Raw genomic sequence first — 26890 nt, 5'->3', positions numbered from 1 at the left:
GTATCTACCGACCACAGTAGGAGCAGACAGCTACTAATCATATGTTTTCTATCTGCATCAGTGAGACTGGGAAAATGAAGTCAGTCTAAAAAGAAGATTGCTTGCAAAACACTTGTAAAACCCATGTTAGATTGTTGCTGAAGTGCATGGGACACCAGAGGACATTCAATGAATAAAAAGTATAGCGAAGGCAGTCACATTTTTGTCTGACCTCAAGGAAGAGTGCAACGTGAATCATGAAACTACACTGGCACACACTTGAATGTAAACTGTGAATTCTATTTACAAAGTTTGAAACATCAACTTTAGGTGATGAATCTTACTTCTCTCTCCTGCAAGGGCCATGAAAACAAGGTTACACTAATTACAGTGAACACAAAGGAGTTTAAACAACCATTTTCTTGCCTTTCCATGTGCCAATGGAATGACAACAAGTCCTAATAATTGGTACCCTTTGCCGTACACTTCACAGTGGTTTGTAGAGTACGGATATAGGTGATGGAAGTATGAATGAGAAGTGTGTTTGTAACTATCGATGAGTCACTTGCACTACTCAATAAAATGAAATAAAATATATACAGCATAAGCAATTATTTCATAAATCAATAATTTGTCACCATTTCCAAACATTATCACAGATTGTCATCGTTCCAACTTTCAGATTTCCATTATGAAATATTTCTAACTGCCAGTTTATCAAAAAGTAGACTGTTGACATCATTCAGATGAGAAATACACAATGCACATTTTGTGAAAGACTACACAACAATATATTTTAGTTATATCCACACTGGGTGTGAGGTTGTCATTGTGTTAAGTTTGCAAGATAAAAGAAAAGCCTAACCACTTACAATGCAACAGTACTTTTCCTTTTAATTAGCACTTTTGCAATATCAACAATTTGAGTATATAATACCCTCAAAAGAAAGAATAAATGTATGAAAGAGTGTACATTTCTATTGCCTGTGGTTACATACATAAAGCTAAGATTCAGTTGACTTTTTCTAACATTAGTTGCCTATTTTGGGAATTTTCATTTGTGGTAGGAGAACAAAAGGAAATAAATATTTGACATATAACAGCACTCATTATATTCCAGTTGAATCTAAAATCATTATTTGCTCTCTATTTGAATTTTTGGTTTGAGAATCATTTTTTAAAAAAATACCACTGAGAAGAAATGGACCTAAGTTTCTGCTGTCAGAACATTTCATGCACCATGAGCTGCAACAAAGATTCTGTAAATTTAAGGTTATTTATAAGTTTATGTTACACAGGAATATCCTCTTAATTTGTTTATTTCCTTGACTACTGACTCATTTGGCTTGAGGCAATGTTCTATTGGTTAATGCTTAGGTGAAGTATTGTGTTACAGGTCTTGAGCAATGCTGTGCCAATTATCTTCACTTTAGGCAGAGTATCCACTGCTTTTACTAAACAATTACCGATAAGGCAAACAATTTTGTTTGTTCCTAGAAATCTCAATGCTGCACAATTTTCACCCTCACAGATGATGATCAGGGCAAACGAAAAATCTCTAAAAGAAAATGTTTTAAGTTTGCAATTATTATAATAGTTCATTAATTAATCTCAGACTTTGATCAGCCTGAATATTTCTATAAACACTCTCAGAAGGACTGAGTAGCGGACTTGATGAAAATTCCGTATTAAATGCAAGCAACTTGTGATTTGCCCCATTATGTCAATACTTTGCGATCCATTTATTTGTCAGGTGTAATCCAGATGTGTACTTAAGTCCTTCCTTTAAGTTAACTTTGTGTGTGCTAGAGTGCAAAGGAATGAGTGTTTTCATGTGTCTTTTTGGCTTTGTTTTGTGTTTATTAGCTCAGGTATATTTTACATGGACAAAGAGGCATCTCTCTTCTCCCTCCCCCCCCCCCCCCCCACTTCCTTTCTATGCATTAGGTTAGTAACAGAAATGAGGCCCCACCCCCACCCAAATGGGGACCACATGTTATGTGAACCATTGGGATATTCCACCCTGCTGGTTTTTGGTTCCAATTCACAGTGAGTCATAACCTGTTTTTTGTATGCTCTGAGTGGAGTGACACTTTGCTGATGGATGTTTGTGAATATGGTTCATAGCTCTTAACTAAGCCTTATGCTACCAGTGATAAGATAGCTCCTAGCTTTAACTGCGGTCTTAATGTGTTAAGTTGTTGAGAATACTTCAGTTCTTCGGCCCAAATGAAGCATTCCAAGAAATTCTTTAGGATTTGCTATGCATTACTGATGATAGTGCTTGAGTGTATTATTTTATCCATGGTTGGAGTTTTATTTTGCTCTTTTGGAAATTCTAGTGTGGTGTGCACTCCACAGAATATCGTTAGGCTGAGGAAGGGTGCTTTTAATCATATGAGAATGGTGAGGGTTATTATGACAGCGTGTGTGTGTGTGTGTGTGTGTGTGTGTGTGTGTGTGTGGGTGGGTGGGTGGGTGGGCGCGCGCGTGCGTGTGGGCCCGTGTGTGTGCGTGTCTGTACATGTGCATGTGCGTGTGTGTGATTTCTTTTTCTTTTCATTTATTGCACTTTACTTTCCCATTATTGAGTCAGCTTTGTTCTGGTGATGTCCCACGTGTCCTTTATTCTGCAAGCCTTCTGTTCCATGATGCCATCTCTAAATATTGCCTATTCTAGTTCAATTGATTCAACACTAGGTGCATTAATTGCGCTATAGCATTTTTGTGTTTGGTGGGTGCCCTTGGTAACTGCCTTTGTTTATTGGGGACCACATGTACCTTGAACCACTGGGATATTCCACCCTGCTGGTCTTGGTACCAATTCATGGTGATTCATAACCTGTTCATTCTCGTAGTCACGTTCCCTCATTGATTCTACACATTTCTCATCATCTTTTATTTCTAACTAGAATGGTTAAATATGAGTCTGCTGTCTGGTAAATTTGGTTCATTGTATGTCGTGTGCGCAAATTCGACATTGGGTATCTATGATAATGAGATGTTTCAATCTGTATAGATCTCTCTGTGATTAGTGCTTGGACGTAATGATGGTGGTTTGTTCCACTTAACTTTTTTTTTTCATTTCAAACTAGACTGGATGAATGAAGTTGTGTTTCTTGTTTCTTTTCCTTCTTTTCCTCATGTACGTCTAGTTAAAATGTGCATCCTAAGTTCAATTTATCAAAGCAGATTAATTTACTTCATGTTCAGGCACCATTTAAGCATTCTGATAGGATCTCCACCCAAAATTCTTTGTGGCTATCTGGGAATAAACGCGTTTAGTAAAAGCTCATATTGTGTGTCCTGTTACTTCATTTACAGTCCATCCCCAGTAGCAGAGTGGTCAGCGCGACAGACTGTCAATCCTAAGGGCCCAGGTTCAATTCCCGGCTGGGTCGGAGATTTTCTCCACTCAGGAACTGTGTGTTGTGTTGTCCTAATCATCATCATTTCATCCCCATCAACATGCAAGCCGCCAAAGTGGCGTGAAATCTAAAGATTTGCACCAGTCGGGCAGTCTACCCGACGGGAGGCCCTCATCACACGCCATTATTATTATTATTATTATTATTATTATTATTATTATTAACTTCACTTTCTCAGACGTCAAGTCCGGTTAAAAATGGAGTGACGCGGACCTTGATCAAGCGTCACTTCCTTTTAACTGTACGGTATGTGTTATATTGCATTTAGGAACTTTCGGGTAATTGAACATGTATCAATAATTACGGATTTCTGTAGCTGTATATATATGTTTGGATGTAGCTGTATTGCATTGATGTACTGGTGGATATTGTGTGGTATGACTCCTGTAGTTGATAGTATAATTGGTATGATGTCAACTTTATCCTGATGCCACATGTCTTTGACTTCCTCAGCCAGTTGGATGTATTTTTCAATTTTTTCTCCTGTTTTCTTTTGTATATTTGTTGTATTGGGTATGGATATTTCGATTAGTTGTGTTAATTTCTTCTTTTTATTGGTGAGTATGATGTCAGGTTTGTTATGTGGCGTTGTTTTATCTTATTATTATTATTATTATTATTATTATTATTATTATTATTATTATTATTACTTCATTTACAGCGCACCAAATAACTGTTTAATTTGCAAGTTAATGTGTTTCATGGCTCTGTTCTTTATAATATTAGCTTGCTTTTAAATGCTGCATAAATACCAGCTGTTGACCAATTTTTGAGTTCACTTAACAATACCAAACTCAGCAATTTTATCTAGCTCACTACAGTTGGAATTTGATTAACTTTTCTTTTAAACAAGTACTTTAATTTCCAGTTCAGTCTTTTCTCATATATTAGGAAGGGCTTGGACGGGTGGTGACCTTGTAATTTAATTGAGAATTTGTCTCTTTTAGGTGGCTGTATTTGTGCGCACACGTTCAGTGGACATGCAAACTGGAACTTAACTCATATCAACTTAGTCAAGCACCAGTAGAAGGTTATAGATGTGTAGCTAACACCATCAACTACCTTTCAAGCCACTACAAGCTCATTGTCAGGTGTGTTACATGAATATAATCTCAGCTATGTGCAACTAAACTGAATATTTGTGGTGCATGCAGAAATAATGGAAATTTAGTTAATGGTACAGAAAATTTTATTAAACAAAAACTTTGTTTCATATACTAACACTGCACTGCCTCATGGTATCCATGACAAATTCATTCTGAGTGTAAATTTTTCAATTTATACACAGTATTTAGCTGCACTTGGTTTCGTACCTATTCATAGCAAATAAACACAGAACGTAAGTACAAACAATTTGAGTAATACATATTGCACTTTGCCACATCACAACCCTTTGCTTGAGTGGCACTATATTACAGAATAAATATCTACTGGCACAGATGATGGCTCCGAGTTGTGTGCTCATACACTGGCATATGCATGAAATATGAATCAAAAAGTACCGAAGACAAACACAAATAGAATGAAATACATTCCACATGATTAAAAACTGTGGATGAGCTATCATATATAATAGAGCTTTTCTTTGCATGGCCATGTTAAAACAAATATAACAAAGAGCAAACCAATTATGAGAAGATGAACAAAGTCCCATAGTTGCCACATGAACGAGCAAATATACTTATCTTTTTATTGCCTGTTTTGGTGTTTTGGTGCCAGGAAGTATTGATAATTCTGTGAAAAAGTTGTGGTGATTCTGTTTGTTAAGGATCTTTCGAAGTGATAATCACCTGTGAACACAAACCTGTAACTGTTTGTCAACAATGGAGGCGTGCGTGAATGGACCCCGAGGATAGGTGGTAAAGGTAAGGACTCCAGTTCAGACAGAAGAGATCAGATGTGAACTGCAATTGTAAGCTCTCAATTGGGCCGCCGATGTGGGAGATGAACCGCTAAGGGTGGGAAAAGGAGACCGTAATTCAGATATGCAGGAGAATTACGAATGTGTGCAACATCACTGGCGAGTAGTTCTTCAATAGAGGGACTCCAGCCACCACTATGACACTTGTCACCGCACTCATCCTAAAAGCTCCCGTCACTCGTCCAACACCACAGTGGTGCACTGTGTCGAGTAAACACAATGCTGAGGGTGCTGCAGAACCATAAACCAGACTCCCATATTCAAGGCTGGATTCAACAAGGGCTCTGTAGAGCTGCAGCAGCGTAGAGCAATCTGCACCCCAGCTGGTGTTGCTCAGGCATTGAGATGCTCCCAGCACTTCTGCTTAAGCCAACAAAGGTGAGGTAACCAAGTCAATCGGGCGGCAAAAACCAGTCCTAAGAATCGATATGTCTCCACTACAGTGAGTGGATTGTCATTAAGGTAAAGTTCTGGTTTCGGTTGAACAGTACGACATTAACAGAAGTGCATAGCACACGACTTTGCAGCTGAAAACTGGAAGCTGTGGGCTACAGCCCATGACTGCGCCTTGGGGATGGCTCCCTGTACTCATCAATCACAAAAACCAGTACTGGAGAAGCAGTACGAAATGCAGAAGTTGTCTGCATACAGCGAAGGTGAGATGGATGACCCCACAGCTGCCACTAGGTCGTTAATGGCCACTAAAAATGAGTGACACTCAATACAGAGCCCTGTGGGACTCCATTCTCCTGGATATAGATGGAACTATGGCAGGCACCAACTTGGATATGGAAAGTACGGAGCGACAGGAAGTTTTGGATAAAAATCGGAAGTGGGCTGTGGAGGCCCCACTCATTCAATGTGACAAGGATATGATGTCGCCAGGTCATGTCATACGCTTTTCGTAAATAAAAAAGGCAGCAACTAGGTGTTGGCATCCGGAAAACGCTGTTCGGATGGCAGACTCGAGGGACATAAGATTATCAGTGGTAGGCAGCCCTGGGAAAAACCGCCCTAGCATGGAGCCAGTAGGTCATGTGACTTCAAGACCCAATCGAACCGCTGACACACCATATGTTGCAGCAGTTTATAAAGAATGTTAGTGAGGCTGATAGCTATCAACATCAAGTGGGTTTTTGCCAGTTTTGAGCGCTGGAATGATGGTGCTCTCCCACCATTGCGATGGAAAGACACCATCGCAACAGATCCAGTTGAAGATGTAGCTTGCAGTCAGATGAGAGATATTTAATTATCTGACTGTGGATCCCATTTGGCCCAGGAGTTGTGTCAGAGCACTGAAGAGCTCCCATTCTGTAAATGGGGTGTTATAGGGTTCACTATGGTTTGAAGTGAATGAGAAAACTTTCGCTTCTATCCGCCATTTGAGAGTGCGAAAGGCTGGGGGGTAATTTTGCAACACTCAGGCTCAGCAATCGCATTTGCATCAGTGGATAACACACCATTGATGATAACACCAGTGACACTTGTTGAGGCCTGGTACCCAAAAACAAATCTGATCTTCATCCAAACTTGGGAAGGTGACGTATGGCACCCAATGGTAAAGACATACCTCTCCCAGCACTCCTGTTTCCGTCTTTTTATAAGCTGGTGAACACTGGCATGGAGCTGTTTAAAGGTTATGAGGTGCTCTAGTTATGGGTGTCGCTTATGTCACTGCAGAGCCTGCTGACGCTCTTTAATTGCCTCAGCGACTTCCGGCGACCACCAAGAGACTGGCTTTCACCGGCGGCACCCTAAAGAACGAGGGATCGCGTTTTCTGCCGCAGAAACGATCGTTGTAGTGACCTACTCAACCAAAATGTGGATGGCATCATGTGGCGGAGATTCAACAGCGACAGCAGAGGTAAGGGCTACACAGTCTGCCCTGTTTAAAGCCCGTCTGGGTAGGCATTCGTGGGCTTGACACCGGGGGAGTGACAGGAAAATGGAGAAGTGGTCACTACCACACAGGTTGTCATGTGCTCTACAGTGGATAGATGGATGAAGGCCAGGACTGCAGCAGACCGAGAGACCAATGGCCAAACATGTGTCATGTGCCACATGAATGTGGGGGGGGGGGGGGGTGCGGGGTAGGTCTGTATTTTAACAGGTAGAGGTCGAGTTGGGACAGTAAATTTTCGACATTTCTACCTCAGTCAGTAAGCATGGTGCCACCCCACAAGGGGTTATGGGTATTAAAGTCTCCCAATACATTCAGGGGTACTGCATCATCTGGAGGAAGATATACATTGCAGATAGAACAAGGACGATGCAGGAAATAACTGACAGCCACAGCTTCAAGAGGGGTTTGAAGGGGCACAGTTTCACTACAGACTGAGTTTAGAACATCAACGCAAACTCCACCAGACACCCTATTATATTCGCTACCGTTCTTGTAATATCCTCTGTAAACGTGAAGGGTAGAAGCCCGCATTGCCAGGAACCATGTTTCCTAGAGGGCAATGCAGAAAGTAGGTGTCAAGCTTAAAAGTTGCTGTAGCTCAGCCAAGTGGTGGAAAAAAAACCATCGCAATTCCGTTGGAGGATAACGTGATCATGAGACTGGGAAGGCAGTCTACACCTCAGGGTCACCTGCTGCCACCGGATGAGTACCTGTGCGGTCAACATCCATTGTGTTTGAGGGTCCAGGGAGATCTAGGTCCTCAGTGGATGCCAGAATCTCCATTACATCCTCAGAAGCAGAAATTGTAGGCAGCTGTTGTGTGGGTGCCACCATAATTCCCTTGGTCTTGGGGTGGTGGTCTTTTTGGATTTCTCTGACTGGGAGAGCTTCACTGATTCAGTCTCTGAGACTGAGGATGAGCATGATGCCCTACAACCAGCTGCTTTTGGGCACTTCAGGTGTCATCTTGCCCACTAGCACAAATCTGGGAAGGGAGTGATGCAAGGGACACCTTCCTAGCGAGAAGTGCTGAAGAACAATTACACTTCTCCAGCTGAGAAGTGGGGACTGGTGTCCCCGATGACTGGGGAGCAGTGCACCCAAGGTAGGTGGTGCAGGAGCAATAGTGAGGGAATTGCCACCCCCCTCCTTCCCCCACCATCAAAGGAGCAGGTGTAGTCTTCTTCAGGCTCTGACAGCCGACTGTAATTTGCAGAACTGATGGTCCTACAACTGTTCTCATAGTGGCAATGTAAGACGATGTCACAGCCACAGGCTGGAGGTGTTCGGATTTCCTCTTAGCTTCAGTGTAGATCAGTCAGTCCAAGGTCTTGTATTCCATGATTTTCCTTTCTTGTTGTAAAATCTTGCAGTCTGGCAAGAAAGGGGAATGATGCTCTCTGCAGTCGACACAGATGGGAGGCAGGGCACATGGTGTATTAAGATGCAAAGGACGTCCACAATCTCGACATGTGATGCTGGAAGTACAGTTGGAAGACATATGAATGAACTTCCAGCACTTACGGCGCCACATATGGGGATGGATACATGGCTAGACATCATCACAGCAGTAGACCATCACCTTGACCTTCGCGGGCAATGTGTCACCCTCGAAGGCCAAGATGAAGGCACCGGTAGCAAGCTGATTATCCCTCGGATCCAGATGCATGCGCTGGACGAAATGAGCTCCTCATCACCCTAAGTTGGCATGCAGCTCATCATCGGACTGCAAAAGAAGGTACCTGTGGAATATAATACCCTGGACTATATTTAAGCTCTTATGGGGTGTGATGGTAACAAACATCCTCCACCTTGTCACAAGCGAGTAATGCCAGTGACTTGGCTGAGGATGCTGTTTTGATCGAGACTGACCCAGAGTGCATTTTGGCCAATCCCTCCACATCCCCAAACTTGTCCTCTAAATGCTCTACAAAAAGCTGAGGCTTCATCGAAACAAAGGCGTCCCAATCAGCTCTCATAAATGCGAGGTGCTGGGGCGAATAAAGTTCACTGTCATCCTTAGCCTGGTGTTCCTCCCATGGTGTGGTCAGGGAGGGGAACAATTTAGGGTCGTACTTCTTTGCATTGCACTGAGACTTGGAATGCTTGGAGACTGCTGGTGTTTCATCACCAGCAAGTGATGATGTGGTATGTTTCATCACGCATCATCCACCCTTATGCCATACACTCCGATCAGGGGGCCTCCCCACAGGCGCCAAGCAGCCACAGCAAAGGCCACCTGTCAGGATGGCCATTGTCGGGAGTCCCGATGCCCCAGGGGGATGGGCATCTACTCGTTGGCATATGTGGGGAGTTAACAGCACAGGCATCATCAGAGTGATCCATGTGTGGTCAAGGGACTACAACCATCAGGGTATATGGCAGCCGCACCACAAAGGACTGGCCACCATGCTGGATATCAGGTGGAAAGGAGCTAAGAAGTCCATTATCGTCATCAGCACAGAAAGTGATACTGCACAGTGAAAGGAAAACGCATCTAGGAGGGTGACCTGGCACAACAGCTGGAGAATGAGCAGAAGTGCAGATCCATGTCGACGAAGGATGCAAGAGGTCTTAGCGCACGATGGACGCGAAGCACCACGTAAGGCGCCCTTCCCTAATTGGCTTGCTCTTCAGGAAAATTCTGAAAAAGGGAGGTCAAACCCTACAAGGGATCATCACATAAAGGCTGAAACATGTGAGACTCATTTTAGTCACCACTTACGACAGGAAGGAATATGTCCAGCCTATTCATACCCCCGGATCTGCAGGGGAACATGTTTGTAGGTTATGTTTCTAGTTTTAACCCATAATATCTCCTGTAATAGTATCAGAGTTTTTTGAAAAACCTGTACACTGAAAGAAATACAGAGCAGTTCCAGCATGGTAGGTTATACTGGGTGTCAATAGTTTTGATAGCATGTTATCTACTCCAGGTAACCCATTTTGCCTGAGGGCTTTCAGTGCTCTGTCAAATTCTTTCTGCAGCATCATATTATCCACCCCATTTTCAACTGCCTCTTCCCTTTCAATAACATTTTCTACAAATTTCTTTCCACTAGTTAGCTCATCTATATATTCTTTCAGTGTTTCAACACTCCCTTCCTTGATTAATACTGGCTTATCACCTGAACTCTTGATATTTGTTCAGTTGCTTTTCTTTGCTCTGAGGGTTTCTTCAATTCTCCTGTAAGTGCTAATCATAGTCATGTACATTTCCACATCCTCATCCTCACATGTACCTCCTCCAGTCACTCCTTTGCCAGTTTTACTTTTCTATCAATCTCATTTTTAAGTAACTGTATTCACTTTTGTCTGCTTCTATTTTCTATTTTCTCGTTTCATTAACTGAATATAGTTAACACACACTTAGCTGTATATCATGATTCATGGTAAGGTATTGGAAAACTAGTTTGCATACAAAAGAAATTGCAATGATTTTTAGTAATGTACACTTCATTTCAGTGAAGCATGGGCAATAAAAGCTGGAAAGGAATAAAAATAAAAGCTCCAGGAATTAAGTTTTCAATAAGAGGTGCTGACTTTAGAGTATCTGACATGATTAGGAGTATAAGTCACACAAGAACTATGACATAGAAACACAAATGAACAGATCAACGCATATAGAAATAAATGAAGGACTGAAGATTGAATAAAAATAGAATGTGCACAATATTGACCAATTGGAAAAAAATCAACAGGCAGACCAAGAAATAGATGGAGGGAGCAAACAAACAACCAACCAACTATAGAGGCACTGAGCAAGATGATGTAATAGGTCCTAATATCGGAGGAGGAGGAGGAGGAGGAGGAGGAGGAAGAAGAAATATGGCTAGCAGGTAGCCGTATCTATATTCTGCAAATCACTGTCACATTTGTGGCAGAGTGCTTTTTATTATACCATATATCACATTCCTTCCTGTTCCAGCACAGATGGCTTACAGAAATAATATCTGCTTGCACACCTCTGTGAAGCTGACGTTTGCCTGATTTTGCACAGTCTTTAGAGGACAGATACAGCAGGAACAGAGGAATCTTCATAATTTCTACCTTGAAAGATGGTTCTTGAAGTATTCTTTGTAGGTTCTCAAAAGATGTACACATTTATCTTATTATGTACACCTGTTAAGATTTTTCGAAAAATTTTTATCCCTTTTCTCCAGTTTTACAAATCTTTGAGCATCTGCCCTGTCCTTTAGTGTACAAGATCAGTAGCTCTATTTAGTGTGAACAGAAAGAAGTCTCAAACACTCAAGCACTATTTAAAGAAGGGTGGAAGGTAAGGGTTTAATATAAGTCAAAAACAAGATAATTTAAGTTGGAGCACAAGCCCAGATTAGAGAAGGAATTCAGCCTTGCCCTTTCAAAGGACCTGTCCCGGCATTTGCCATATGTGATTTAGGGAAATCATGGAAAACTCAGATCTGTATGGCTGTTTGGGGATTTGAACCATTCATTCTGAATGTGAGACCAGTGTGCTAACTATTGTGCCACCACACTTGGTATATTCAGCTAAGTTGATTTGTATGCATACTGTAGTTTCCCAATACCTTACCATGAATCACGATCTACAACTAAGCCTATGTGGTGGTTCCATGTCTTATCTCCAAACATGGTTACTCCTAAAGTAATTGTATGACATGACTGGCTAGCTGTGACTAAAATCTTGTAGTCAAAGGATACCTTCACTTCACTTCTTATAAACTGCACAACTTTTCAGTCTCTGTGTTAACACTACTTTCCAGCCTCTGTGCCTGGTATATATTTTGCCAAGATTTAACTGACTGAATATTTATGGAATTTGTACCAGGCAGTCATCTCTCTTGAATAACTGCAGTATCTCAAAAAGCCTGGATTTCAAACAACGCAACTTCCCAAACCATTAGTGTACAAGATGAATAGCAGTGGTCCAAACATTATCTCCTGAAGCACACTATATACTACTCCAGCATCTCTAAATAACTGTTCATACATGATAACCTACAGTGTGCTGTCAGTCAGGATCTTTTAGATGAATTGCAAACACTGCTTCATGATCCATATGAATGTATTTTCTTTAGATGTCGGGTTCGTACTGAATTAAAGTCTTTTAAAAGCCAAGACCTACTGAATCAGCCTCTCATACTTTGTAAAGTCATTGGAGATAGTCGTGACGAGCATGAGCTGAACATCACATGATCAATATTTTTGGAATTCATGCAGATTTCCAAAGAGGAGGTTCTTTTGCTCCAGATACGTCAATATGCCTGAAATCAGAGAATGTTCCATTATTCTACAATCAAATATTCAGTGACATACGATAGTTGTGCTGTGGATCAGTTCTACTCCTGTCTTTATGTGGAGATGTGATCGGTATTCTTGCCCAATCACAGGGAATATACCTTCCCTCAAGATATTTGCAGTAAATTATGGTCAACATCAGAGATAACTCACTCACAAATTCTATAAAGAACTTGACAGGGACTTAATCAGTCCTGAGTCTTCAGAAATTTGAGATGAATTTCAAAACCTCTCGTAATGTTTATTGTGTCACAAACAGCAGTGATATGGCTACTTTAATAAGTCAACAGTCTGTAATTTCCTCCATAAGGAAACATTTCAAGAGATAACTCAAAATATTTTCCAGAATGAGATTTTCACTCTGCAGCGGAGTGTGCGCTGATATGAAACTTCCTGGCAGATTAAAACTGTGTGCCCGACCGAGACTCGAACTCGGGACCTTTGCCTTTCGCGGGCAAGTGCTCTACCATCTGAGCTACCGAAGCACGACTCACGCCCGGTACTCACAGCTTTACTTCTGCCAGTACCTCGTCTCCTACCTTCCAAACTTTACAGAAGCTTCTGTAAAGTTTGGAAGGTAGGAGACGAGGTACTGGCAGAAGTAAAGCTGTGAGTACCGGGCGTGAGTCGTGCTTCGGTAGCTCAGATGGTAGAGCACTTGCCCGCGAAAGGCAAAGGTCCCGAGTTCGAGTCTCGGTCGGGCACACAGTTTTAATCTGCCAGGAAGTTTCAAAATATTTTGTTTCTTCTATTTCAGTTTCTCCCACTCCCTAATTTCTGGACACTATTGTTTGAGATACTCACAGCCTTAGTATTGAATTTATTGGGGCTTCAGGACAAGCCCTCTGGCAGGAATTTCCTATAATAGATAATGAAAGTTAATTCTGTTACCCTTCTGGTACAAACTTTTACAGTAACCATCTGGCTAAATGGATTACACTGTCTTGTACCTCTTGTGAAGTAGGTTCTGTTTCTCATATACATCTTCCTTAGACTGTCAATATCCCAAGGAACTCCATCTACAAGTATAAAACATTTAAAACTGTGATATTCCCCAACCAATTATGGGATGATTAAACTATCTTCTAACGGTTACAGCATTACTTGCATGCATATGTACTGCAGAGCTATGGAAAAAGGTTCTGTCTAAAGCTATCAGCTTCTTCTGCAGCTAAGTCTGGTGGCCGACAGAAGGCTTCAGCTACAAATTTTATCTCATTAACAATGCCATTCTGAGTGCTGTTGATTTAAGATTATTGCCTTCCACTACAAATACACTAAATTCCACCATATGCACTTATACTTAAAAACACTGAGACTTGCCCCAAAAATACACACTATTAGGTTACACTCAGCAGAGACTAATGTGTATTGCTGAACATGGGTTCAACTCTTTAAATACCAGGGTTTCATTGTTCTCCAGCACATCTCATACATAATCCTAAGTAAAAAATAGCTGTGTAAGCCATTATCAAACTAGGGCCTACTGCATTTTGCAGCTTTTTGGGACTGCACATTTGTCTGTAATCTGCCCCGAGTTCCAATGTCTCATTTACTGAGAATGTATAAATAATAGAAATTTGAATTCCATCAAGTCTTCACTACATTGCATAAAAAACATTTCACATGTAGCTGAACTTGCTTCTGTCTAAGAATACTCCTCCTTTCCTCTTAATTTCAAAGCACTACTTGTGCACTTCGGTAAAAACTCAACCAGAGGTAGTTATATTCCTGAGGAAAAGAATGCATTAATAGTCATTAACATGTATTTGTGACTCACCTCCTCCTTAATTATCTGAGGATGAAATTCAGGAACACATAACTGTAACAAAGAAAAACGTGGAGAAATAAAATCATACTTGAAGAAATGATGGTGATTAGCTTCATTAATATCACTTCACATGCAGTATATACACTGTTTCAATATAATGGAAGGAAACATTCCACGTGGGAAAAATTATATATAAAAACAAAGATGAGGTGACTTACCGAACAAAAGCGCTGGCAGGTCGATAGACACACAAACAAACACAAACATACACACAAAATTCAAGCTTTCGCAACAAACTGTTGCCTCATCAGGAAAGAGGGAAGGAGAGGGGAAGACGAAAGGAAGTGGGTTTTAAGGGAGAGGGTAAGGAGTCATTCCAATCCCGGGAGCGGAAAGACTTACCTTAGGGGGAAAAAAGGACAGGTATACACTCGCACACACGCACATATCCATCCACACATACAGACACAAGCAGACATATTTAAATATGTCTGCTTGTGTCTGTATGTGTGGATGGATATGTGCGTGTGTGCGAGTGTATACCTGTCCTTTTTTCCCCCTAAGGTAAGTCTTTCCGTTCCCGGGATAGGAATGACTCCTTACCCTCTCCCTTAAAACCCACTTCCTTTCGTCTTCCCCTCTCCTTCCCTCTTTCCTGATGAGGCAACAGTTTGTTGCGAAAGCTTGAATTTTGTGTGTATGTTTGTGTCTGTTTGTGTGTCTATCGACCTGCCAGCGCTTTTGTTCGGTAAGTCACCTCATCTTTGTTTTTATATATAATATACACTGTTTCAGTACATGAAAAAATTCTTAAATGGAATATCAACAGAAAATAATTTCCTATTACTGTCACAAGACAATGACATAAAATCAAGTACCTAATTAAAATATGACTCAAAATTATACATTTCACTGAAAGTAACTGATTTGTGTTTTCATTACCGTCAGTTATGCATCAATAACACATACATTAGGTAACAGGAAGGAAAGTCTTCAAGGACAAGAAACATGTCAAGATATACATTACTAGCCCAAAGAAGTAACTGCAAGAATCTTCTGCAAAACATACTAACGACAAATTAAGACTAATGCTAATTCACTGACACCGATAATTATAGCTGCTATTGGATTACTTTATATACAAACTAGAAGAGCAGTTTCCTTGGAATAAAATACATTGCTCCTCCTCGTACAATACTACAGGTTGCTTTTTTTAGAACTTGAAATTAAGCATTTATGTAGCACATTTTTGTGTCATACTGGCAAAGTCAAAATCTGTTTAATATGAACATTAACAGTCAAGTAGAATTAACTACAGCTCATTTTAAAATCGGTATAAAACAAAGGAGGGTTAAAAAGGTTTTATAATAGTTGTGGTTATTTAATGTCCTGTCTGATATCCACTGGGAAAATGTTACACTTTTGCATCCAAATACAAAACTCCATTCTGAACCCTGGATAGGGATGAATATTCTATATCTATATTATATTTACCTGAAGAGTTGTGTTTGCAACTGCACAGTTCATTCTGATTATAAATCACACATCCCATTATGGAGTACATTCATCAGTAAGAACAAGAATCTTTTGCTCCCTCAAGATGACCAACTATTAACTTAATACAATATTTTCACATCATACTAAAGTATACTAAGTATTTTTTTATACTAGTGATCATGTGAGACAACACAAAGAGATTTGTAAATGCAAATCAGGCAAAATTAAGTATTTTTTTCAACATACACACACTGGTGCTATTTCAGTATGTTGTCCATGTGGATGCCTGGGAACACCACATATGCAGGTATCTTCATCTAGTGTATGCTCACTGATATTTAGTTCTGTAATTTTTCAGTTATTTTTGTTTGTGACTGAGACACATTAGTATTTATATCATCACAAGTGCAGTTGTTTGTTGTCAACTAGTGACAAGGTTGTTCCATTATCCTTCTGGCTGGGTGGTATGTGATGTGCCTTTTATCAGTTTATTTGAGTACTTAGCAACCACCACAGTTTTTGAGAAGTCCTACAGTGTCCCGGGTAAATCATTTATGCAGATAAATGTTAGGAATGGTCAAGCACTAAACCTTGGAGGATATAATGTTCCAACATTCTCAGACAATGGAAAGTTCAAGCAGGAATATGAGCACTGTAGGAAATTATAGATTGCTACTTACCATAAAGAGGACAAATTAAGTTGCGGATAGGTACAATTAAAAGACACAAAAAGCTTTTGGAAACAGCCTTCAACAGAATTAAAAAAACACACACACACACACACACACACACACACACACACACACACACCATTCATTCACATAAGCAAGCACACTTCACACATATGAATAATTCCAGCACGTTGGGCCAGAATGCAACTATGACACAGGAAGGAAGCAGCAGTATGTAGGGAGCAGGGATGGGGAAGGGATAGCAGTGTATGTGTATGGGGAGAGAGGAGTGCTGTCTAGCAGTGTGTACAGGAACTAGAATGCCAACAGGTGCAGTGTCTGGCGGCAAATAAAGAGGGTGCGAGATGAGAATGAGGAGGAGGCAATAGGACAGAGGGTGTGGAAAATATTGGGTGCAGAGTGTGGGAACAGTATGTTACACAAGTGAAGGAGGTGTTGTAAAGATAACTCCCATCTGCAACGTTCAGAAAAGCTGATGTTGGAGGATAGGGTTCAGATGGCTCAGGTAGTGAATCAGCCATTGAAATCAGGCATGATATCTTCACCTGCATAATGTGCCACAAGGTGGTCTACCTTGATCTTGACCACAGGTTGGTGGTGGCTGATCAGCCTGGTGAACCGCTTGTATGTAGTCATACTAATACAAAAAAGCTGTGGAATGATTTCAGTGGAACTGGTATTTACCAGGCTGCTTTCATACGTGGCCTCACCCTTGATGGGGTAGGATAAACCTACTTCAATATCCAAGCCATCTGGATCCTCCCCTCCACCACCATCTTTTCTGAACTTTGCAGATGGAAGTTATCCTTACAACACATTTTCTGCTCCTGTTATTACCTTAGCCTCAACCTTCAACCTACAACATACTGCTACACACCCTCCACACAAAAGTTTCCACCCCCTGTCCTATCACCTTCACTTCTCGTCTCCCACACCCTTTGTTTGCTGCCATCTGCCAACACACCTAACCATCCCTCCCCACTTCTCTCCTTTTTTCACTTTTTCCCACCTTGCCCCACAACCTCCTGACAATACACATGTTGGTATTCTAGTCCCTGCACACCCCACCACAGTGCTCCTCTCCCCCCACCCCACCCCCAACTGTACAATGCTATCCCTTCCCCTTCCCTGTACCTCCACATTGCTGCTTCCATCCCAAGTGATAGCTGCATTCCGGCCCAAGCTGCCAGAACTGGCAGTCATATGTGCGTGAGGTGAGCTTGCTTGTGTGAATGAATGGTGTGTGTTTCTCTTCTTCTGACAAAGGTTGTGGTAAAAAGCTTTGAACAAGTGTCTTAATTGTGCCTGTCTGCAACTTAACATGTCATCTCTATGGTAAATAGCAATCTACCTTTTCTTACATTGTTGATATTCCTACCCGGATTCTCCATTGTCTGATTTTCCTGAACAGCTTTTTTCCATCCTACAACCCTCTGATATTTTCCTTTGATACTATTCTCTATAGCATTCCTCTTCTCAGTGATTGTTCTTTCCCCTCTTTCCTGTGTTTATTCACCACCTCCCAAAATGCTTACTTCCGAGCCACACTTTAGCAACAATCATCCACACACAACACAGGCTTTGTGATTGTGCAGATTGTTGATGCACCATCTGATACTCCAGATTCTTGCCTCTGATAGTTTTATATTTATTCCTACTACTCCCATTTCATCCTAAATCCTGACATACTTTAGTGTTTTATTTTACACACCTTCCCATGCCAAAGGAACTTGTGATCTTCAACCTAACTCACCCTCTCTTCTCTTTTCACAACACACACTCTCTTACCTCATCAGTTACTTTTCTCCCACATTTCCGTATGTTTGTGTGTACTTTTATGTAGTTTCGTGCATTTTTGTGTATTTCCATGGTTTGTGGGCGTTTTTACTTATCTGTGCATGTTTTAGGTGTCTTATGTATTTTTCCACTTCTTTCCTGTTATCCAACTCCTCTCAATTAGCAACACTCACTTTGATAATTTTGATGACATTCCCATTTCCTGTACACCATTTTTGACAAAGGGAACCATGATTCATCTTCCTGCATCAGTTCCAAAAAGTATCCCTTTCCTTGGCTAAAACTGGATTCCCCATGCTATTTGTGAAATGCTGTTTAAAACATGGAATCCCCCAAAACAAACTAACCCTAAAAATTTCTCTCTCTGGATCCCACCCTGCCTCCCACAATAAACATCACCTTTTCAGACTCCTCCAGTACCCGGCCCTCACAAACCCTTTACTGCAAAAACATCTCCATGGCACAGGCATCCTAGAACCACCTCTGCTACCTCTGCAAACTACTGCTACTGTGCAATTCGTGCTTCTTACATCACATCTCTCAAACTGAATCCCTTGCTCTCCAGCACCTGGAGGAGCATTCCAGACACCAACTTTATAAGTTATCCTACCTGCTGGCATCCTACCGCTGTCTCAGGGTACCACTACCAACCCCTACTGTACTCCGAATGTTCCTCCTTGTCCACCTGCCATAGCACCTAAACTCTGGCTAACTGACCTTTTCAACTTTCCATATCCCCGAAACTCCCTACCAACACTTCTCCAAATCTAGCTCTGAAACATTCCTGTAGCAGTGTTTTTAACCTTTCCACCAAAACCTTCAGCTCCACAGAAGTTTCAGTCCTATCCTAAGACCTCACCTTTAGCCATAAATCCAAGTTTAACCAACCTTGTAAAAGACCTGTTCTACTTTTCTCGATCCCTGTAATGGAAACACTTCTTTGCCACCAATCCCTCCAACCAAAACCAAATAAATCATATACTGAGCCCTGCCTCTCCCAGTTCACATCACCACCCAACTGTGATCCTCCCCCTCCCACCTAACCACCTGCTGGTCACCTTTCAGGAAATATTTACCTTCAAATTACCTGCAGGCAAAGGTTCCACAACTGCTGTTCTGAATTGCAGCAGCTACCTGGTGGAAGAACTGCCAATTTTCTGACTATTCCACCTATAAACTCTGCTTGAGCGATCCCATCCCAGAAGTCTAACACAGCCTCCATGCCCCTCCTTAAGGCCTGAGGCACTTTCCAAAATTTCTCCGCTGAATCCATTTCCCTCCTCACCCCTATAACACCCCACACACCCACCTTCTATGTGCTCCCCAAAATCCATAAACCCAAAAATCCTGGATGCCCCATTGTGGCTGGTTATTGCGCAGCCACTGAAAAAACTTTCGGTCTTCATTAACCAACACCTCCAACCAATAACCCATAAAATAGCACTAGTTAGAGAACCATAACTTCCTCCACTGCCTCTCCACCATGCCCACCCCTTTACCTCCTGGATCCCTTTTCATCATTGTTAATGCCACTTCCCTATACATCAACATACCTCACGCCCATGGTCTTACCACTTACAGTATCTTTCCCAAAATCCTTCAGACACCACTCTCTCATTCCTCATACACCTTATTAACATCATCCTAGCTCATAACTACTTCTCCTTTGAAGGGTAGGTAAACAAACAAATTCGCAGCACAGCCAATGGCACCTCCATGGGAACCTATTCCCACCTGTTTATGGGCCATCTACAGAAGACTCTCCAAGCCTTCCAACACAGCAAACCCAAGTCTGGTCCACGATACCCTATTTTCATTCCCTTACAACATTAACAGTTTCTCTCCCATCTGGTCCTCCCCAACCCAGCATGTCACCTTCCTACACCTTGAGTATCTTCTCCCTGATGGCTCCACCCATTCCTCTGTCCACATTAAACCCACCTACAGTACCTTCATTTTGACAGCTGTTATCCCTTTCACACAAAAAAATCCCTCACATACTGCCTCGCCACATGGGGATGACATATCTGCAGTGACAAGAATTTCCTTGTCCAGTATGCTGAGGGTCTCCCCAAGACTTTTACAGACATGCACTATTGCCCAGACCTACTCCACAAACAGGTCTCCCATGCCATTTCCCATCACACTCCCAATTTACCCATCACCCCCAAGAATCAGCCATGAATGAGTGCCCACTTCATCACATAGTACCACACTGGACTGGAACAACTGAAGCTCATCTTCACCAGGGCTTTGATTACCTACCATGCCCTGAAATAAGGGAGGGACACCTACCCTGAAATCCTTCCCACCCCTCCTAAAGTGGTGTTCCATCACCCCCCAACCTCCATTACACCCTAGCCCACCCTTGTGCCACTCCCACTTCGAACAACATGCAACTAAGACCATATCCCTGTGATAGACCCAGGTATCGCCTGTGAAAGCAGCTATGTCATTCACCAGCTCTGCTGCAATCACTGCACAGCTTTTCATATTGGTATGATTACCATCCAGCTGTCCTCCACGACGAATGACTACTGCCAAACTGTGACCAAAAGCAAAGTAGGACACTGTGGCAGAACATGCAGCTGAACATAACACTGGCTGCTTCACTACCCAAGCCATCTGGATTCTACCCTCCAACACCAGCTTTCCTGAAATGCACAGATGGGAGTTATCCTTACAACACATTCTCTGCTCCCGTAAGTATCCCAGCCTCAATCTACAGTAACATACCGGCCCCACACCCAACAGTTTTCACCTCTCCCCTTCACCACCTCCACATTCTCATCTCCCAGCCACCATTTGCCAATGCACCCAAGCACCTTTCCCCACACCACTCTTTTTTTTGGTTCTGTTTTCTCCACTTTCCTGCACATAACTTGCTGATGCTGCACCTGTTGGCATTCTAGTCAATGCCAAACACTCTTCCCCCTACCCCACCCCCACAAGCCACACAGTGCTATCTCTTCCAATTCCCTGCCCTCTTTAGATGGCTGCTTCCATCCCACAAGATAGCTGCATTTTGGCCTGAGTTGCCAGAGTTAGCAGTGATGTGTACACGAGGTGTGCTTGCTTGTATGAATGAATGAACATTGTGTGTGTTTCTATTTTTTCTGGTGAAGGCTGTGGCCAAAACCTTTGTGTAAGTTCTTTTAATCGTGCCTGTCTGCAACTTAACATGTCATCTTTATGGTAAGCAGCAATCTAGCTTTTCCTACATTGCTGATATTTTAAGATTTTGTCTCACTATATTTATTCCTGTGTTAAAGACAATCTTCATGTGGAGCAGTGAATGTCCTATCTTCTGGAAATGTAGTTATGTGCATCATTGTTCCTTTCAAATTTCAGTGTATTATTTACAACAGACATCACAAGGGAATAAATATACTGCAGAGCAGTGGTCAAAATGCGTAATAGCAACAGATGTCTACACTATGATCCTGGGTGAACACCATATATCATCTAAGGACTAGTTATCCCACAATATTATTCCATTTGGCATTACTGAATGAAAATATCACAATCATATCGACTTACTGATTTGTTTCTCCCCAAGTTTTAAAATGATTTGAAGTACACATGTGGCTGAACTATGTTGTTTATGCGACCAAAATGTGTCCCTTTTTCAATTTAATTTCTCATCATTATGAACACCAAAAATATCAAAGTTTCCACACTCGTTACTTCTTCGCCATGTGTTACACTTTTAGTTAGTGTAGTTCCCCTACATGTGAAACCTGAAAATGGTGTCTTTCTGAAATTGAGAGCCACATTAACATATAGTTCCTGAAGATGTGCAGTGGCCTTTTCAGTGACTGCTCAATCTACAGTCTTGATGGTTGGTTTAGCTAGCTTTGTAATATTATTAAAGATAACACTGAATGAATGAAAGCATGGGTAAGTTATAGTTGTTATATTTCCCAAAGACATGAAGAGCTGCATCAACCCTTCAGGATGAAGACAACAATGAAAGCAACAGCAACAAAAAACAACAACAAAAAACAACAACAACAACAAAAACAACAACCAAAGGGTTTGCACAAGCACAGAAAATTGCTAGAGGATTATTTTTTGGTTAATTTCAATCACAACTGAGTTTTAAGGTCATATACTACATTCTTTCTAGAAAAGCCTTTATGGCAGCCAAACTCAGCTCTTGTTACAAAACTGCCACAAGTGTTTTTCAATATTTTGTTATGATCTACTTTACAAAATATTCTGAGGCTGTTAGGAAGAGGTTAGATGAGCCTATAATTAGAAGTGACTTGCTTATCTTCACTTTCATCAACTGGTTGTTACTTCTGAATTTGGCAGTATTTTATTTTAATATCTTGACTCACTGACAGATTACAAATGTGATACACAGGGCCAGCAGGCTTTTCTACCAAGTCAGCTCAAAATTTTAGTTCTTTGGCTGAATACTATAATGACCACAAGAGTTACTCTTTTTTGGTGGACTAATTTGTGTGACCTCTTTTGTGGGTAATAAGGCAAAAAATGTCTGCTGCAGAAGTATCCAATGCCTGTCAAGTAAATCTAATTACTGTTTTTAATGTTTCTTTTCTATCCCTTCTTTTTAGCAATTGGTAAGAAGAATGCACTGAATTCTGCAGCAATGGATTTCAATTTAACTTCGTTTGCCTCACTGCTGGTCATTAATGCACTGAATATCACCTCTAATTGAGTAGATTTATTTCATTCCAAATAATGCTTAAAATTCACTAAATTTTTTTACATAGTGTATAGTTTAGTCTTTTTTGTGATGTGAAATACATTCAGTACTGCATGTAGTGTACCAGTTAATATTTGTCTAGACCTAATCCTCTGCATTAAGTGAAGCTTTTTCCTCCTGGTACAACATAGTTTGATCTCAGATATTATCCATGATTTCTCTCAAGTCCCACACTGAGAAACTATGTTGCTGTGACACCAGCATATGGATTGTAGTCAAGATTCTATCAGTACTTGATTGTTCAGATATTATGGATGTGGGAGCTATGTGGGAGTTTTAAAAATAAGCATTCAGCTAAAGAAACAGCAACAGGAATAGTTAAAAACAAGTAAAATTTTGTGCATTAATCTGGAATGCTAAAGCTACAATTCAATTCTATGTTACTAATAGTTTTCAATATAATAGAGGGAAACATTCCACGTGGGAAAAAATATATATAAAAACAAAGATGAGGTGACTTACCGAAAAAAAGCGCTGGCAGGTCGATAGACACACAAACAAACACAAACATACACACAAAATTCTAGCTTTCGCAACCAACGGTTGCCTCATCAGGAAAGAGGGAAGGAGAGGGAAAGACGAAAGGATGTGGGTTTTAAGGGAGAGGGTAAGGAGTCATTCCAATCCCGGGAGCGGAATGACTTACCTTAGGGGGAAAAAAGGACAGGTATACCCGCGCGCGCGCACACACACACACACACACACACACACACACACACACACACACACACACACACACACACATATCCATCCACACATACAGACACTGTGTATGTTTGTGTGTCTATCGACCTGCCAGCGCTTTCGTTCGGTAAGTCACCTCATCTTTGTTTTTGTACATATTACTAATAGTTTTGTTTATCAAATACTGAGGTCAATGGGGCTGTTTCCTTTTTCACAGTTTCTTCCGTCTGTGAATTTAATGGATAAATCGTCTTCATATTCACTTTGAAAAATTACTATTGAACTGAATCCCTTCATTGGAAGCAGAATTTATAAATTTTGGGAAAATAATTTTGAAGAAACAGTTAACATTATGCATATGTCACATTTGCTTTTTTATATGGCTACAATGATGTCCAAACTTTTGTGGTTGGCAGGAGAACCAAAACCGTGTTACTAGAGGAGGCTGAAAGGCACGCGTTTTAGCTCACGCAGGCTGGCGTGAGGTCTGGAACAGGACAAGGAAATTAGAATTTTGAAAAACAGACGTAGCTGGTGGAATACTTAACTTTAATCCATTAATGATGAACGTCGCTCTTGACGGTACATAGTTCACAATATCAATAGTAACTGATAATGGCGCCTTGCTAGGTCGTAGCAAATGACGTAGCTGAAGGCTATGCTAAACTATCTTCTCGACAACTGAGAACGTAAGTAAGCAGTGAACCATTGCTAGCAAAGTCGGCTGTACAACTGGGCGAGTGCTAGGAAGTCTCTCTAGACCTGCCGTGTGGCGGCGCTCAGTCTGCAATCACTGATAGTGGCGACACGCGGGTCCGACGTATACTAACAGACCGTGGCCGATTTAAAAGGCTACCACCTAGCAAGTGTGGTGTCTGGCAGTGACACCACACAAACGACCATTAAAATGTCCCCTTTCATTGCCAAGGATGTATCCAATGACATGGCTTCCGAAAAATTGTGTCCATAGCAACATACATTACCAGCTGCATCTGAGCAAGACAACACACTTTATCAAGCTCTACATTTTATGACTGCATAATCTGAAATGCTAAATTACAAAGCTTTGACTGCAGCAATATCCGAAAAATGAATTCACACTTCTCTAATTGGTTTTTCAAAACAACAGCCTGATCTCCTTCTTCCCTTTACTTAGATGCCAATATTACTTTTACAGAGCATTAAGTAGCCTAATAGACATAACCATAACAAAGGGCTTTTAAAAAGTTACCATCTCTTAAATTTACAACTCACGAAAAGACAACAATGTTTCTAATGTGTTGTAAAATGGACTAACTTCTTCAATTCCACATGTAGCATCGGTAAGTGCTTGACTTAAAAGTGTGCACTGCACAATCCACATATTTTGCAGTCTTATGTCTTTGTTGAATTCTTGTCCTAATAGCTTTGTGTATGCCTGACATATTGGCACAACCGGCATAGCCCTGACCACAGCATTTAGTTAAAAAGCCCCTTTTCATCTGTTGCACATAATATTTCCTTTCCTGTTCCTAATGCACTTTCAACTTTTATTTGATGAAAACTTAAAAAGCTTTCATTTATCAACATGTCACAAGGCTTTCCACTGTAACAAATCTAAATATCTGACTTCGCTGATCTCTTTTTGTAATGTGCTATATTGCATGAGCAATAATAGAAAATAATGAGGCAGCATTAATGTCGTTAATAATTTCTTTTTCAGCTGCAAGGGGCAGGGCATTCTGAATTAAAGGGCTAAGGTATTTTTGCGTGTAGGCCTGTTTTGGTTTATTTATTAGATCATGTAACACCGGATTGTACTTTGCGAGAAGTTTGATGGGTGCTAAAATGCTTGCACTATTTGATTTTCTTATTTTCACCCTTTGTCCCCAAAAAGCTATACTATTGGATTCCAGTGTTATTGTCATATTAACAATAATCTCAAGCACATATTTTCACATGTTCTCACTTTTCTTTAGTTATGAATACATGCAAATGTCAACTGCAATTTTCTTACAACACGAATTATGTGCAACACATGTCTTCAGACATGCATATAGTTGTCTGTCACACTACACATTTGGTTAGCCACCTCCAATCTTTAACCAGTTCCCTCAAGCTGAAGGATTTTGTCAGACAAAGAACCTTTTCGTTTCATCATTTACATCTAGCTAACAATAAGCCTATCATTTGAGTAGTCTGCAATATGAACAGGCCTAATTACATTTACAGCAATTCTGCTACTATTACCATTTCGCTTTGATAACTGCTGTTATCATTTTTCACTTTTGAATCGCACTCACTTGTGACACTGCAAACTTCGATGCTTGCTGTGCCAAACTAAGTAGACTCTCTGTTATTACACCATTCGTTTTTATTTGATAACTGACAGAGTTGCCAAATAAAGATACGACAAAAGTTAAACATTCACAAAAATGTGTGTTATACAGTCACTGATACATCAAGAATGGATAATTTTTTACCTGACTGTGATACCGTGGTATACATATTCGTTGTTATTATTAGCTTGTAATAACTGATCTTGCTGCACTTCTGTGATGTCTGAAGAACATGCTGCAATCAGAGTGGTACAAGAGAGGGAAAGGACTAGCATTGCTTAAATACTCTCTGCTAAGTTCAATTTAGCACCGACTGATTCTCTGAAACCATGACCATTTCTATGTGTTTGAGTTTACTGTTTATCACATACATATTTCTGTATTTATATTTTTATATATTTTAATTATAATTCTTAATAAAATAACAACAATCTTTCACTTTCTGTGGCCCCCTGAAGTATCAGGCTGACCTGCATTGCAGGCCGTAATGTTACACCCCTGCACAGACGGTATGTTTCTGACATTTACTCAGTCTGAAATGAGTACTGGGGAACCCTGGAACCAAAGTGACCACTGACCGTGTGTCTGCCCACAAAAAGGCCTCTGTGACAGGCCCTGGCTCACAAGGACTCTTGTGCTTGTGGGTTTGGATTATAAGGATAAGTTACTGTAACAAATATTCTCAAAATATGTAATCATAACATTAACTGATTTTTCTGCATTAAATTATTTGTCTACTTTTAACTTTTAATTCACGAACAAAATGCCAGTTAGTTCTGTATCAACTACTGTATGCTTTAAACACATCACATGCACAGTGATTGCAAGAGGCGATTCTATCAACACGTAACAAACAGAAAATAATCCATTCATACAAATTAAAAT

The 26890-nt window shown here is 40.8% G+C and overlaps 1 protein-coding gene across 4 annotated transcripts in view; it reads right to left on the bottom strand.

The window, feature by feature from the left end:
- The window catches only part of LOC124553716 (zinc finger protein 708-like), a 224135-nt gene that overhangs the window by 151618 nt on the left and 45627 nt on the right, over positions 1-26890 (bottom strand). For all 4 annotated transcript variants that reach the window (XM_047127616.1, XM_047127619.1, XM_047127617.1 and 1 more), the window contains exon 4: positions 14292-14333. In XM_047127616.1, coding sequence (XP_046983572.1) covers positions 14292-14333 — 42 coding nt within the window. The remainder of the gene's footprint in view (positions 1-14291; positions 14334-26890) is intronic.

The sequence above is a fragment of the Schistocerca americana genome, chromosome 11, assembly GCF_021461395.2.
Source record: "Schistocerca americana isolate TAMUIC-IGC-003095 chromosome 11, iqSchAmer2.1, whole genome shotgun sequence".
NCBI classification, from domain to species: domain Eukaryota; kingdom Metazoa; phylum Arthropoda; class Insecta; order Orthoptera; family Acrididae; genus Schistocerca; species Schistocerca americana.
Note: the sequence above shows the minus strand (reverse complement) of the source record. Positions and strands in the feature narration are given on the sequence as shown.